The 17398-nt window shown below is 32.2% G+C and overlaps 2 protein-coding genes across 3 annotated transcripts in view; both read left to right on the plus strand.

The window, feature by feature from the left end:
- TpnC25D (Troponin C at 25D) overlaps positions 1–778 on the plus strand; it is a 6323-nt gene extending 5545 nt beyond the window's left edge. For both annotated transcript variants that reach the window (XM_018511945.1, XM_018511944.1), the window contains exon 3: positions 654–778. In XM_018511945.1, the coding sequence (XP_018367447.1) occupies positions 654–682 (29 nt within the window). In that variant the 3' untranslated portion in view covers positions 683–778. The remainder of the gene's footprint in view (positions 1–653) is intronic.
- A 9944-nt stretch (positions 779–10722) lies between these two features.
- Hex110 (hexamerin 110) lies at positions 10723–15214 on the plus strand. Its single transcript, XM_018511934.1, has 7 exons — positions 10723–10854; positions 11920–12545; positions 12678–13105; positions 13192–13718; positions 13824–13960; positions 14049–14337; positions 14416–15214. Exons 1-7 carry the CDS (start codon positions 10776–10778, stop codon positions 15195–15197), a joined length of 2868 nt encoding a protein of 955 aa, XP_018367436.1. The 5' UTR covers positions 10723–10775; the 3' UTR covers positions 15198–15214.
- The last annotated feature ends 2184 nt before the right edge of the window (positions 15215–17398 follow it).

The following is a 17398-nucleotide window of genomic DNA, read 5'->3' on the forward strand; positions in this document are numbered from 1 at the left end:
ATATAATATAAAATCTAAATCAAAGATGTCACCACTATTATCGAATTTGAAATTAAAAAAGTCTGTACTATCGACCTTGATTGAGTTGGGTAATTGGTTTAGCATCCCCTTAATCCAAAAAATAGAATCTTTATTCCAAAAAATAGGTACGTTTCAGTTCACTTTGGAACTATTTTCAGCAAAAAAATTTAAAATCAATCCCTTCATGTCCAAGAAAAAATCACCATCAGATTAGCAGATATATTTGATGTTATAATCTATTCAAAACATTAAAATTATTAATTACCACGCTGACTCTCATTCGCCTTGTTTTTTTGGAGTTTTTTGTTGTTGAATTTGAGAAAGTCCGTAAGAAGATTATTACTGTAGTTATTTATGTTAAAACAATATAAAATAATATAAAATAATATAAAATGAATTATGATTGTGATTATGAAAAATGAATTACAATTTTTTTAACATAAAAGTGGTTATAACTCGGAAACGATTTATTTCCGGACTCATGTTTACATAGTTTTTTTTCCTTCTTTTTGGATTCCGAATCACTTCTCGAAATATTGCGGACGATTTTTCGGACCCCTGTACATATACAATTATATAAACTATTGCAATTATTAATTTATCTTTTATTGAAAACTAAACTTAATCTATAGAATTTATGGAGATGATGACTGGAGAATGATTGCACATAAAAACAACAACGGATTTACATCGCTCTAAGAAGATTGCTAAGAAGATGATGATAAACTTTCTCAATAAAATATTTATGCAAAAGATTGTCAATTTTGTTATTATTATTTAGTCTCAACATGTGCATACAATAGATATAAAATATATGAGAAAACTGTGAATTGTTATCTTATAGTCATTCTATTCTTCACAGGAATAGGTATAAATCATCAGTTTCATAACTACAGATGTTATTGAATCTGATTACTCTGCAAACACAATAGAGTAGTAAGTCTTAAACTTTAAGGAATTGACATCCATCGTCCAATCATATTCGATTATTTTTCTCACATTCGACTTGTCGATTGATCAATTTCTTAAGGCTTAAGGCTTACTACACTTTTTGTGTTTGCAGAGATAGGGGCGGGGGGAGTCTTCTGTATTAGGAGACCGAAAAAATGGTGATTTTTCGTAATTTTTTTCAAAGGAAAGATTAATATTTATTGCTTAAAAACTTTTTGCACATTTTAATATAACTATTGCAGAGTACGTACAATTTTTTATGTGAAAAAAAGTATTATAAATAATAAAAATATAAACATTTAGTTTGGCGCCTCATCACGACGTTATGATTTTGTGTACATCCTAGCAGTTGTAAAATAATTAAGAAATATTTTTAATGTTTATAGAATTTTATTTGAAATGAACCTAAAAAATTAAAAAAAATTTATATATAAATTTTGTGCGACTTTGAAAAAAAATGTTACGATTTTCACTAGGTAGCAGTCGTTTCTTTATATAAAAAATTGTTAATGTTGATTTTTATTTAATTTTTTAGGTTCATTGCGGTTGACTATTAGCTGTAAACTAATGAGCCCTATAAAAAGTCGATTGATCAAATCTTTTTTCTCAATCGTGTATACAAAGTTGAAGAAAATACAAAAAACAAATTTTAAGAGAAACGCGTTTAATAAGTTTTCGGTTCAGTTCTTAAGTAAGTACTTACAGTGCCCGGAAGCTAATCTGCTATTCCAGGGGCGTACAATAATCCTTCAGCTTCCTCATGAAATTCGTTTCGAACAATTTGAGCCATTCTATGAGATACTCGGTCTTCTCTTGTGTTACTATAATAACAAGAAAACCATCGGAAATCAGATAGTCCAATTTGAAAAGACAGAGTTTGAGCAGAGTCTGCTACCAATTTCTGATTATAGAGAGGCAATAAATTGTACGCAGAGTTTGTACTATCAGACAATATCAGTAAACTGCTGTCAAAAATATGATAAAGCCTGATGACATGCTATGCCAGCAAATTGACAGAAACCGAACAGAGTCTGCTGCATAACCTGACAGCAGATTGCGAGCAGAAACCGAATAGAGCCTGCTGACACAACCTGATGGCAAATTGGCAGCAGAAATTGAGCAAGATCTGCCATTTTCATATACGGCCTCGCCACGAGATGGACTTGCTTCTCGTAAGAAGAAAACGTCCAGGAGTCCTATAAGAATTGGCGTATGTAAATCGAATAGGCAAATCTCCTAAAGATTCTCAAGCTCTTTCGGAGTGTGCTTTCTGAATCTCCGAATATTTATTTGACTCTTTTCTAATTTTTTTATGTGTATTTTGAAATGTGCAGCTAATCAATAATGGGAGCGTCCCGATTGCGCACATTAACAATCGGATACGAAAGGATTTCCCGATCGGATACAGACCCGATCGGACACGGACCCGATCGGACACAGACCCGATTGGACACGGCCCCATCGGACACAGACCCGATTGTGCACGGATCCAATTGCGCACGGACCCGTTTGCACACAGACCCTATTGCGCACGATCCGATTGCCCACGGATCCGTTTGCACACCGACCCGATTGCGCACGGACCCGATTGCGCACGGCTTAATATTCAATTTGGTGAATAAAGTTTTTTATATCTCATATCCACAATTTCACAAAAAGAATCTTGAATTTGTTGTGAGAATACTTTTGGAAAACGATTATCCATTAGATTTTATATTCGATACTATTAATGAAAGAGTTAAAACATTAATAAATAAATTCTTGTTCAGCTAAAAGATCAAATAACAACTTACCTAAAGAACGGATTAAATGGTTTTCCACAGCTTATTTAGAAGAGATATCGAATAAATTCAAGAATGCAATTAATGGGGTTTGCCATAGGGTTTCACTTTTTAGTTTGAACAAGTTGAATCAGTTTATTAAGGTTCATAAAGATTCTTTAAACAATGAATTAAAAAGGAATGTTGTCTACAAGATTAATTGTTGTGATTGCGATGCTTCCTATGTGGGACAAACAGGGAGAAAATTAAAAACCAGACTTTCTGAACACTAAAAGCATATCTATAGTCAAACATCCACTCATTCAGTGATTATAGAGCATAGGTTGCAAAACGATCATGACTTTGATTGGAAAAACGTAGAGATTTTGGATGTAGAGAATTATTATAACAAACCGGTTAATATTGGAGATGATGCACATTAATCGACAGATCAACGGGCTAAATCTACAACATGATACCGTTGGTTTAAATCATGCGTACAATGAGATTCTCAATAAACTGTAAGGTTTGTTTGTAATATAATACATGTCATAAGCTTTAATTTGTTTATCTTCAAATTGACCGCTATGTTACTTGTTTAGCAATCATTATTTAATTGACTGTCGAAATGACAAGACACATATTGTTCTCGCAGATATTATTTTAAAATTTGACCATAATTTTTAACATACTAACGAGTTACAAAATGTTGCATAAGAGAGATTTATTGTTCAATGTAGAAACGTTGATTGTATGAGGTGAGGTGATTATTAATTTTCAAATTATACATACAATAATCTAATTATTTATATAATTTTAGCTTGAGTTCTGATTGCTACTCAGCTTTCTAACTTTGTGAGTATATGACGTACCTCACAACAGTTAACGGTTCAATTTTGAGAGGAAAAACGTTGGAGATATTATTTTGTTATGCAATACTCCAACCGTTGCGTTAGGGGGACAGATTGCTGATGAAGACTCAAATCATAAGTGGAAACGTTCAAAGTCAAGGTTTATATTTTTAATATTAAGAAGAATTGCGCTAATTGATAATTAGCGTTGACTCCTATTGTCTATATTGTGTTATACGTTTTTTCTAAATTATTGTAAAATTTTTAAAGAATAATTAAAATGGATCATGATGTATATATTATCACCTGCAGTCCGTTTAATTTTATCACAACTACCGTTTTAAAGAAAGAACAAATATAGATAACTCGATATCTTGGCAGTGCTCGTAATTTTTAAGCGCTCTTTACATATTTATAAATTTTAAAAGACGGAGTTATAAATGGAATTGTAACAAAATAAATAGCTTAAAAATGATATTCTATAATAAAAATATTCTTTAAAAAGTAAATATTTAATATATAAAATGTTCGTTAAAAACAAAATTAAAATTTAATAATATTATTGGGTAATTGTTGCACGACTTTTAAATAAAAATATTTATAAAGTATCTAATTACATTTATGTACAATAATATATTATAATTTTATGAATAGAAATTAATATAATACCTGAATAATTCTTTATTTATTAAAAAATGATTTATCATCATGTCTTCTTTATAAGTGGATTAAAAAAAGTTTTAAAATTAATTTATTTAAAGCGTTATAAAAATATTTTGTTACATATAAAATAACATGTAGATAACATGAACATAAGGTTCAATTTAATTTTGTATTTAAGTACATAATTTTTATTCTAAAATATATATGTAATCAAATTTTTAATTCTTTTAGTATTTAATATATACATTTTAGTTTATAAATAAGACTAATATACTTTTTAATTTTGTAATTATTTAATAATTATATTTTATTGCATATTACATGTACATATGCCTATGTGTGCATGTTTGCGAACTTGCTGTATAAATAAACTCATAATTACATAGTACATAATTTTTATTATAATTATCTATTACTTTCATTAAACAATTTTTTTAATATTTTGTTTATTAAGTATCACATAATAGATTTTGATAAAAGAAAATAAATGAAAAATGTTATTTGCATAATTAATTTACATAGTTATAATCATATATATTATAATTATAACTATGTAAGTGACATATTTCTTTCCTCGTACCAAGATCTATTATGATATAATAAATAAAATGTTAAAAAAAATTTATATGTATTTTTAAACATGTTAGAATGTCTTAATGTAATTATCAGTGATACATGGGTGACATACTAGACTATATTTATCTGTATGTATATATACAGGTTGTATGGAATTTAAATGTCAAAAATTTGGGAGCGTGTAGGGAATCGATAAACTAAGAAAAAAAATCCTATAGAAATATACTTGTTTTTGCATTATTTTGGAGAAAATCACAAAAACATAGTTTTCATTTTTGCACTTTCTCATTACTTATTCACGTTGTATTTATTTACTTGCTTAGGCTGCGTTCTGTTTCACGCATAATGTGCATGATGTATCATTTTATTCTTGTTTAACACTGGGCAAACGACAAGGATAAAATGATACATCATGCACATTATCCATGAAACGAAACACAGCCTTAATGTAAATATTGTTCAAAATGTTGGCCTCTTGCAGCAATGCAAACATTGCATCTAGTAGGGACAGCTCATGTTGCAGCTAAACACTGATCTGGCGATATTTGGTGCACTGCAGCCTCGATTCGATTTCTCAATTGTTCTCTTGAGTTAATTGACGACGAATAAACTTCTTGCTTCAGGACCTCCTACATAAAGAAGTCTAGTTGTGTCAGATCAGGTGATCGGGATGGCTAAGGTATTACTCCTCCACGTCTAATCCATCGTTGTGGAAAATGTCTGTCTAGCCAAGCTCGAGTAGTTCTGCCATAAGCTGGATACCTATCGAGTTGAAACCACATTTCAATCCGTTGCTGCAGGTGGATGTCTTCTAAATAATCAAAGAAGTCTCCAAAAAATCTGTATATCTGGCTACATTTAATCTATCGGGTAAAAAAATGGTCCTATTAAACAAAAATAAACAAAAAAGTTTTCATTTGAAAACGGAATTATTGTTATTGTTTTACGAAGCAAAAACGAACATATCTCTACAGGACTTTTTTTCTTAGTTTATCAATTCTTTACATGCTTCCGAAGTTTTGACATTTAAATTCCAGACACCCTGTATATATACACACATATATATATATATATTGGGTATGGGAATAAGTTTCCGCCCTTTTTTAATGAAAAAGATGTATTTATTTAAACAAAACAATCCAAAGTAAGTTCATTCAAAGTATACTCCATCAGAAGCGACAACTTTCCCCCACCTTTCAGGTAATAAACAGATTCCTCGAAGGAAGAAATCTGGTTCTTTTGAAGCGATCCATTTATCAAGCCATTTTTTGATATCTTCATAAGAATTGAATCGCTCTCCAGAAAGGGCCGACAGCATGGACCGGAACAAATGGAAATCTGAAGGAGCAATGTCCGGTGAATACGGCGGGTGGGGCAGAATTTCCCACTTCACTCCTTCCAAGTATTTCTTGACCGGTTTTGCAACGTGTGACATAGCGTTGTCATGTAGCAGAATCAGCTTATTGTCCCATTCCTATTGTTTTTGTTTCAAAGCTTAGTTCAAACAAATCGCTTCGAACGAATATCAACTACTGGGCTCAAAAGCTTGAACACATACCTTTCAAATACATGTATTGCCGTTTTATCAAACACAAAAGCAGTGCTATTAACGACATCTCTCTAATGGGCGGAAACTTATTCCCATATCTAATATATATATATATATAGATTTAGCTTCTTACTGTTAATATTAATGAAATTATTGTGAGTTGAATCGATTTGTCACTGTTGTAATAAGTAACGCCATCATAAATTATAATCTACATAAAATGATTACTGTAGGGTGTAAAAGACTTAGTGGTTATTTCGTGATACATACGTGCAGTGGAATAGTAAAGCATGTTGTGTAGCAAAATACAAGTGCTTCGCTTTCGTATTCTTTGTTTAGTTTGTTGTCTTATATATTTCACTTGTTTGAGATATATGGCCTTTTTGCAGCATACAAAGTGCGCAGATTGAATTCAGTGCACTAAATGCAATAAACGCATTATATGAAATATGTACATCATGTCATAACACTTGTAATATATGTAGGAAGTTGTAATTATTATTTATTACTTCATATACATATTTATCATATTTAATCCTTAATAAAACTTTATAAACATATTTTATAAATTATTATATTATTATACGTCTTATTTATATGCATTATTTGTAAATTTTTCATAAACCGTACATATACCCCACCCCCCCCCCCTCCCCCTATGAGTAGCCATATATCCCACCCCTATGGGATATACGGCAGAAATGCAAAGATTTCAAAAAGTTTATTTTTTAATCAGTCCATAAGTTGATGCCTTTTGGAGCCAAACATAGGATGTCGATGCGTAATAAGATTTATTAGTTCCAATATCTTATACATACGATTCGATCCAGCTTCGGATCCTTTTCAATGCATATTGAACGAGAACTCATTGAGTTTCCCGACGCACTGTACAAATATAATCGATATCTCATTGTTAACATAATTATAAAAAATAGAGTGTTGACAAGAAATAATAATCTAATACATTAAAGTCGTGAATAACTACTAATTTGAAAAACTTACATGATATATTCGTTAAACTTATAAAATATACATGTCATCTATACGAATGTTACGATACATCTAAATAATGTTAAGCTAAAGTACAAATCACGAGTTAAAACACAAATAACAGGGATATTGAAGAGAGGAAAAACTTAGTTATTTTCAAATAAAAAATCATATGCTTCGTTTAATGAATCCGTGTCTGATTGTATATCTAAACTATTTTTCTGTTTGCGGATGAAATATCATTTCTGGTATGAGTCTTTTGTTTAATATTTCTTCTTGATCTAATATCTTAACATTGTCTCAGTCAAAATCGTGTGCTTGTTTTAGTCGATGTTGTGATAATTGAGCTTTAATCTGATTCCGATTGATATGGTTTCTATGTTCGCTAATTCTGGTTTTGAGGGTCCTTCCTGTTTGACCCACGTATTTTTATAATTACGTTAACAATGAGATATTGATTATATTTGTACAGTGCATCGGGAAAGTCAATGAGTTCGTTCAATTTGCATTAAAAAGGATCCGAAGCTGGATCGAAACATATGTATAAGACATTGGAACTAATAAATCTTATTACGCATCGGCATCCTGTGTTTGGCTCCAAAAGGCACCAACTTATGGACTGATTCATCTGTACTCTCTAAATCTAAACCAATGGATAATCACTGATATCAGTGCCAAGTATGCCATTGGTAATCAGTGAATGAAATGTGAAATCTCTAACCTAGCTAATCTTTATTATGTGATCTAATTAACGTTGTTTTAGTGCATAAATTCAATAAATATGATATTGGAAGATTGAAATCAATGTGCAAATATCAGCATTTTAGTTATATAATGCTCAAACATTCTTTCTTTTTTAGTTGAACTTCACTGATTATCCAGTGCTAAGTATGCCACTGAGTAATTAGTGACTATTCACTGATTCAGATTTAGAGAGTAACGTTTATTAGTTTAGCTGGTTTAGCAGAAACGCCGGACTATCTCATATTAGGCGTTTATCTTATAATAGGGAGCTCTCTCCTCTATATTACAAATTTTCAACAATATCAGCAGTAACTCTAACTCAACAGTAACTCGAAATGCAGCTTAAAATATAAAGTACGAAACATTTTTGATATTTAAATTTCGATTATAAAATATTTCTATATATAAATCTAGTCTATTTTTTTTTAAATAATGCTACCTGATATATAGTTATAAAAATAATAAGGTAAACAATACAAGTAATGGATTTGTTACCATTATTGTGAAAATTTAATAATATTACAGACAAAAGTATCAATCATTATCGAAAAGAAGTAACGTAAATGGAAATGGCATTATAAGTAATTATTAGTATTACAAGCAACACATCCAATCTTAGACAAAGCTTACTAATATTTATTTCATAAATTAATCTAATTTAATGACATCGTTTCTCAACTAAGAATATTATAATTGGAAACAAGGCAAATAAGAGTCGTATGTAATCATCAATTAACTAAGAAGCGATTAACACATTCAAGTTTATAATTATCCAGTAAAGAAGTTCGTTTGAAATATAAATTGTGTAATTCTAATTATAAGTATAACATGTTTCGGTTCTACATTTGAACCATCTTCAGATACAATATAAAATAAATTATTACCTCTGGTACAACACACATACTATAAAATAGAGATCATAACTAAAATAACTAAAATATAGAAAGCTGTTAAGAACGTTTATCTTCATTCCAAAGCCTTATGCAGTTCCTCCGTGAATACACATTCAAAAATCAAAACGACTGATTGGTCATTTGCGTTTGAAATGAATCAAATCGTATGGAATAGAAGATTGTGACCAAGAAATATAAGCGGTTTCCACGTTCCGTCGTCAAAATTACAAAAACAATAACAATAAAAAACTAATACCAAAGAGTCAAAATGTATGAAAAATCGGTAATATTAATAGAAACCGTCTGGATCAGAAAAATTTTTAATTGTTCTCAGCAGAGCCATGTTCACAGTACGGCCATTTCTGTGTTTCTGCTATTCCATACGATTTGATTCATTTCAAACGCAAATGACCAATCAGTCGTTTTGATTTTTGAATGTGTATTCACGGAGGAACTGCATGAGGCTTTGGAATGAAGATAAACGTTCTTAACAGCTTTCTATATTTTAGTTATTTTAGTTATGATCTCTATTTTATAGTATGTGTGTTGTACCAGAGGTAATAATTTATTTTATATTGTATCTGAAGATGGTTCAAATGTAGAACAGAAACATGTTATACTTATAATTAGAATTACACAATTTATATTTCAAACGAACTTCTTTACTGGATAATTATAAACTTGAATGTGTTAATCACTTCTTAGTTAATTGATGATTACATACGACTCTTATTTGCCTTGTTTCCAATTATTACATTTTGAATTTTAAGAGTCCTTTACTTATAAATATAAGAATATTATCACAACATCGATTTAAAAAAGTTAATAGTAATTCATTATACATATAAGGGGGCACGCACACACGTTCCGTAGCAGTAACCGTAAGACATACCATAAGAATGAATCAATCAGAGCAGAGAGTTTTTGATAATTCTAGATTGTGTGATTAATTAATTCTTTCGGTACGTAAAGTCTTAAGGTCACAGAAAGCATGTGCGGCAGCCCTAAAGCTATAAAAAATATTTAATATACAAAATCTAATGTACAAAACCGAAGATTGCGCGAAGGACTTTATATGACTTATAGAATTACTTTGAATGCCTTTCGTTTGTGAATTATTTGTTTCAATTGTCATAAAATATATCGGGAGATAAAAAATCAATCCATTACTTAAATAATAGAAATTACAAAATAAAACTGAATTTCGCGAAATTAATTTGAATTGATTAATTTTTTTATATTATTCAAAAGTGTGTATATCAATCTAACACACACACACACACACATATAGAAGATACAAAGACGTATTTGAATAAAGATTTCAAAGACATTTATGTAAAGAAGTCGAATTTTTTGAGTCTTTTGTATTTTTTTTTTATTTAAATGAAATGAGATCTCACTTTCACAGAAAAATGAGAAAACTTAAACCAAAAGCAAACTTATATTTGCACCATTGGAAAAATATTTGCGTATAAAAATGAAGTTAATAGTAGAATTAAAGAGAAAGAAATTGCCAAAATTTTATAAAGGCAATTATAAGACTTTAATCCTGTAACTGATGATGCAACTTTATCTCGCCCAGAAGAATCATTATCATTAACCTTCGATTAACTTCGATCCATTCGAAATAACATGAAATATCACGAGTAGACAACGAAATCTTGCACGGTAGGTCAATGGGTCACTACCGATAATGTCTTTGTCGATACGATTTTGGTATAAAAGGCTCGCATAGCTCAATAAACAGCATGCGGTAAACGGCATTAACAGCATCACAATGAGGTGCACGATCGTTCTACTGGCTCTGGCAGCTTTTGGGGCAGCTCTACCCCAACAGCAGCCGAAACAACGTGCTGGTAAGTAATTACTATTCTATTCAAGTCATCATTATGCTCTCTCTATATCTTTCTTTCTTTATTTGTTCGTCTCTCTCTCCATTTCTCGATCAAAAAGGGCTGTATAATCTTACAAAGTACTTGAAAAAATTATCATTCTTTCTACTATTTCTATATTTTTAATATGATTTAGACTATTAAGCGTTTTATATACTGGATCCGGTAATGATCCGGTATCTCATGAGCAAGTAGAGCAAGACTAAACTGACTCGAAAAGTTCTGTACCATTTTACAATTTTCGCAATAATTAACAAGATATTAATTTCCAAAGATCATCGAATGAACACGTATTCACCAAATACAAGCGTGTGGCGAGATACAATCTGGAGACACTGGTAGTGTCTCGGCGCTAAGCCAAGCGCAGCGACACTACCGTGGTTACTATACGCGAATCTGTCAAGATTTCCAGACGGCGATTATGGGATCTCAATAACGGCTGTCCCGATTGAGTTCTAAGTGTGCTCAATCGATGGCATCCGCTCGGAATATATAACGAAAGTGTTTTTGTTTTTTCTCTACGTGCTCTACGAGCGGAGATATTGCGATGTAAAATGATGCAAAATCCGAACTTGAAATTTTTAATTTAAGAAACGTCATCGTCGTCGTCGTCGACAAGGCTATGGGGTGGGGAATATGTCCTTTTGTTGTCCAACACGGGAAGATGTTTTCTTTTATCGCTCGTGTGTTGCCGTTGTAGTAAACAACTCCCTATGCGCTTAATAACTTGCAATGCTCGGAGATCGTATCTTGCTGTGCGCTTGTATAATATATAGTAGGCCGGACGGATACGTGTTCATTGGGTAATATTTAGAAATTGATATCTTGTTAACTGCGAAAATTGTAAAATATTACAGGACTTTTCGATTCAGTTTAGTCTTTTCGATTTAATCTTTATGCAGTCATTACTGATGGACACTCTGTATATAAATATTTGTTCAATAAACAAAATATTAATATTTATAGAGTTCAATTCAAGGACTTATATAGAATACAACTAAACTAAATTTATTTCTTTGTCATTATCAGCTGATCAAGATTTTCTAAAGAAGCAACAAGACTGTTTACTGTTGCTGCAACAGATAACCCAAGAAATCCCGAATGAGCAATTGCAGATCCTTGGTACTAATTATGACATCCAAAGCAACTATCATCAATATGAAAATCCAATCCTCGTCAAATACTATGCGGATGCTGTACGAGATGGTCTGGTTCAGCCAAAAGGTACTGCCTATTCGAACTCCATCAGCCAGCTTCGTAAGGAAGTTTCCCTCCTGCATAGAATCTTATTAGGCGCCAAAAACTACCAAACATTCTTGGCAACTGCCGCATGGGCCCGTGTTCATGTTAATGAGGAACAGTTCATCAAAGCTTTCATTGGAGCCGTTCTTCAGCATCCAGAAACTCAAAGTATCATCCTACCGCCTCTGTATGAAATTATTCCTCAGTACTATTTCGATGCCAGGATCATTCAAGAAGCACAGAACATTGTACAGAATGTTGCACAAGGTGTTCGCTACAACCAAATTGTAGTCCCTGTTAATTATTCCGCCCAACTGTCTAGCAGTGAACAACAACTTTCCTACTTCACGCAAGATATCGGTCTCGCTAATTATTATGGCTATTTAAATCTCGCTGAATATTTATTGGAGCAGGTAAATATATTTTCAAATAACGCAAACATATAAAATTACAAAACAATTTCTCATATAAAAAGAGAAAGAAACATATTAGTTTATTTTATATTGAAATTCGCTCCTGTATCAACATTTTTAATATAACTTCAGCAAGGACAGCAAACACCTGCGCAGTACCAACAACAAGGCATTCAGAATCAGGAAGATCAAATTGGTCAGGGATCCGTTTACTATTACCTTCATCAACAATTACTGGCTCGTTACGAACTAAATCGTTTCTCGAACGGATTGGGCCCAATCCAAAATACTGATTACGTCAACGTACAAGTACCATATCAACCGCATCTTCGTAGCATAAATGGGCTCGAATTACCTGGACGTCCTCAGAATCTGCAACTCAATTCCAACAAGAATAATCTTATCCAGACTGTTAGAAAGATTGAGCAAAGATTGATTGAAGCTATTGACTCTGGACATGTCATTACTCCGCAAGGCGCTTTCCTCTCTCTTTATCAGCCGCAAGGTTTGAACATTCTTGGAGAACTCATCCAAGGAACTGGCAGAAGTGTTAATCCAAGGTCAATTTTCAACTAATTGTTCAACTAATTAATGTACTAATTAATGTATTGTAGTACAATACTTATGACAATGTTTTCTATCATAGATACTATGGCAGTCTTCAAGCCGCCGCACGTCAACTTCTCGGCAATGCTCCCGAAGCGCAGAATATCTATGATTACAGTCCTTCTGTTTTGGAATTGGGACAAGTAGCTGTTCGTGATCCAGCTTTCTATCAACTTTATAAGAATGTCATCCAGTTGTTCACACAGTATCAGAACTCTTTGCCCGCTTACCAATACAACGACATCCTTTTGCCTGGCGTTACCATCCAGAACGTTCAAATCAGTCCATTAGTGACTCTCTTTAACGATTATTATGTCGATCTCGAGGAAGCTGCGCAACAACAAGGTGCTCAACAACAGCAAGTCCAACAACAACACATCAAGGCTCAAGTGAAGAGATTAGATCATAAACCATATGAGTATCAGATCACTGTCCAGAGCGAGCAGAACGTCTTTAATGCTGTTGCCCGCGTTTACTTGGGACCGAAGTACGACTACTATGGCAAACCCATCAGCATCTCTCAACATAGGCATCAATTCGTGGAACTCGATCAATTCACAACTGACCGTACGTATTCGAGATTACTCTTCAAGATCATCAACGATACAAACGTACACACACATACACATAATTTTTTAATTAAATACATTATTTAATCTGTTTGTTTTACAGTTCATCAAGGACAAAATATCATTGTAAGACAATCCCAACAGGCACCAGGTCAGAGTTTCGATTACCCATCTGCTCAAGAAATCAAGCAGGCTGTCAATAGTGCCACTCATGCTCAAGAACCATATTACATCACTGAAGTAATTATTTTTCTCTCTTTCTGTTTGTGTAGACGTTTGCAATAATGAATATTTCAATAAGTGATACTAAATGTTAATAATTTTTCAGTCACACCAGATTTTCGGTTTCCCAGCAAGATTGGCTCTTCCTAAAGGTCAACTTGGTCAAGGATTGCCATTTCAGCTATTAGTTGTGATCTCTCAATTAGGATCACAAAATGTACTCTATGGTCCGGTGGTTCCGGAACAATATCAAACTTACCAACAGGACGAATATCAAGTAGTTGGTACTGAGGATTATCAACAGATCCAGCATCAAGGTGCCAAAGTAATTGGTGCGAAACAGACTGTGGAGGTTGTACCAGAAACTCTGTCAATCAATCAGCAAGAGAATCAAGGTACACTATTGATATTAAAGAGACAAAGCCGTTTCGCCATTGAATAGCATAAAATAATAAACAATTCTTTTTTTGCAGGTATAAGGAACCATTATGCTAACCTTTATACTCAACAACATGGGCAATACCCGTACACGTACTCCCAGTATCAAGTAGACCAAGGACAAAGACAGGGACAGAACGTATACGGTGTCCAAAACCAGTACTACGGACAACAAGGACAACAATGGCAATACAAGCAACAAGGACAAAACATCCAAGAACATCAACAATGGAGTCAACCTCAAAGTATTTACCACCAAGAACAACAGGGGCAGTATCAACAGTACCAACAGGGCCAACAAAGTACGGTAGGATTCCAAGGTGAAGTACCAGCTGGTGTACATGGTTCGCAACAGGGTATTCATGGACTACAATCAGGCATACAAGGTGTCCATGGTGTCCAAGATGTACAAAGTGAACATGGCATACAATATTCTGGAGTAAAGGGAAATCATGGTCTCTTCAACAGCATTCAGTCTGGAATTCAAAGCAAATATCATTTCACTTATCAAGGACAAAGCCAACAACATCAAGGACTTGGTATAGGATATACCAGTAGCGGACAATACCATGCCGGTGGTTTCCAAGGCATCCTGGGTCAGGGACAAAAAACGCAGGACGCAAACGTCAATAAATATTATCAAAATAAGCACATTTCTGAAATCATCGGTGGCGCTATCTCTCTCGATGGTAAACCTCTTGGCTACCCGTTGGATAGACCTTTGACTACCGGTGCTCTTTCCGTGCCTAATGTTTACGTTCAAACCGTTTACATTTCTCATGAAGGTCAACCCACCAATGAAGTAAACAATCATTGAAATGTTCCTTAAAAAAAGCAGATATAATAGGTATATATAGCATCGTTAAATGTAACGATGCTTGTCTAAAAGCTATTTCGTTCAATGTCAAAAAAGATTTATCAATTCATTGTAGCAAATGCAATTAATAAATTGCCCTAAAACGCAAATCTTTAGATATATTTATTTGTAACGCAATTTCTATTCCTTCCCATGTAGCACAAAAGTTTGCAGCAACAGTCAATATTTGTAATTTTACTACAACATTATTGGAAATTGCTGGAATGATTTCTCTTATACTAGTTTTTTTATACATGTGTTTTTTTCATAAATTTCTATAATACTCGTATATGTATTAACTACTGCTCGCATCGTCGTTATATTTTTTAGATCATTTTTTAAGGAAGAAGAATAGTTATTTTTATCGGCGTAACGTTTATCACTTAAGTTTTATTTTATTAAACTACAAACGAAAAACTATTGTTACTACAATCAACTACAAACGAAATACTATCATTTTTTTATAAAAAAATTTAATTTATAAAAAGTCGGGTGCCAGGTTCACAAAGGTGTTTTATTCGAGAAGTATATACTTAACGCTTTTTTTTATATGAATACACAATCTCACATTATTTTATAGAAGAAATCTATTATTGCTCGTTTAATAGTCATTTTATTATTGTTAAATTATAATTTTAAACAAAAAATAAAACTGATTTGGCATTATCCCTTCGCGTGGCGATGAGTAATTTTGAATAGTAAGTTTATGTTTTTTGTATAAAAAGTAATAATATATATATATATATACATATATGAATGCCAATTATTATAATTTAAAAATAAATAACTAGGGTGCCCTTTGAATAAAGACTTTTATTAATTGATAAATAATTGGTAGTTTTAATTACTTTTCCCTTAAATGTCCGCAATTTTCCTTCTCTCTGCTTTAATATTTTCATGCACAGAATAATGAGATAAATTAAATGGTTAAAAAAAACTCTTAGTTTCTTTTCAAAAAAGATTTATAATTATATACTGAAAACTTTATTTAAAAATTACTTACTGAAAATTTTTTTAAAAAGTAACTAGAGGGGAGACTAGGGACAGTTGTAACGGGGGTTAGAGAGTTGTAACAATGCATATATCTTTTAAATGATAAAAGATAAGATGATCGTATGAAGAACAAAAATAGTCGGTATCGAGGTCTGCGTTTGCCTCATGACATCAATCGCACGTGCGCTGCATGTAAAAGAAGTTATATGTAGGGTGCTCAGATAAGCCATGTAAGTGTAAATTTACGATGTTATACTTTTTTGCTTCAAACTTTCAAATAAAATGCTTTTTATCATATTTTCATTTCCTTAATTCTAAAATACGTTTTCTCAAGCTATGTGCATGTGCTTTTTTTGATATTTTTAAGTGGTATCAAATATATTTATATAAATTTTTACATCAGTTTGGGGTTAAAAGTATCACATCGCCAGGGTATGTTGTAACACCATTATAATTAACGGTAAATATTAAGAAGAGTCCGCTCACCTCAAATTTTGATAAAAATACACTGAATCGATGCATTTTCGCGTAAAAATAAAGGTTTGACAAGAAAAAAGTGTCACTCTGTTTCGTGAACCGAAATATTTTAAATTGACTATTCAGATTAGGAAATCTGTCACAGCCACAAAATATTGCGATGCAAGCACACGCTGAGGTCACATTTTCATGCCCTATGGCCGCGAATGTGTTGTATTTCTTATTGTAATAGATATTATTCACTGTTTTACGAACACAAATTCACTGTTTTAAAAACAAATTATCTGTTCTGAAATACAAATTTACTCTTTTAAAAACACAAATTCACTGCATTGAAACAAATTCTTTGCTCTAACACACAAATTCATTGCTTTTTAATAGTAAATTTACTGATTTAAAAACAAAAATAGTATAAGAAGATAATTTCGGTTTTAGAACAGATAATTTATTTATAAAGCATTGAATATGTGTTTTTAGAACAGTGAATTTTTTTTAGACCAGATAATTTGTTTTTAAAGCAGTCAATTTCTGTTTTAGAATAAATAATTTGTTTTTAGAACATGTTACGACTTTCCCCAGCTCTGTTTCATTTTGCCTCAAATCGGAGCAAGATGTACTAATTCCGATTTGATATTTTACTCATAAATAGTTTAAAATTACACCTTTTTGCAAGTAGTACCATAAAGCTAAAT

Source organism: Trachymyrmex cornetzi, unplaced genomic scaffold (genome assembly GCF_001594075.2).
Source record: "Trachymyrmex cornetzi isolate Tcor2-1 unplaced genomic scaffold, Tcor1.1 scaffold39, whole genome shotgun sequence".
Lineage (NCBI taxonomy): Eukaryota > Metazoa > Arthropoda > Insecta > Hymenoptera > Formicidae > Trachymyrmex > Trachymyrmex cornetzi.

Excerpts from the sequence above, each read along its gene's own strand:
- Hex110 (XM_018511934.1), top strand. The coding sequence starts at position 10,776 with ATGAGGTGCACGATCGTTCTACTGGCTCTGGCAGCTTTTGGGGCAGCT. Across the intron at positions 10,855-11,919 it reads GCAGCCGAAACAACGTGCTG|CTGATCAAGATTTTCTAAAG; the intron begins GTAAGTAATTAC and ends TGTCATTATCAG. Across the intron at positions 14,338-14,415 it reads CAATCAGCAAGAGAATCAAG|GTATAAGGAACCATTATGCT; the intron begins GTACACTATTGA and ends CTTTTTTTGCAG.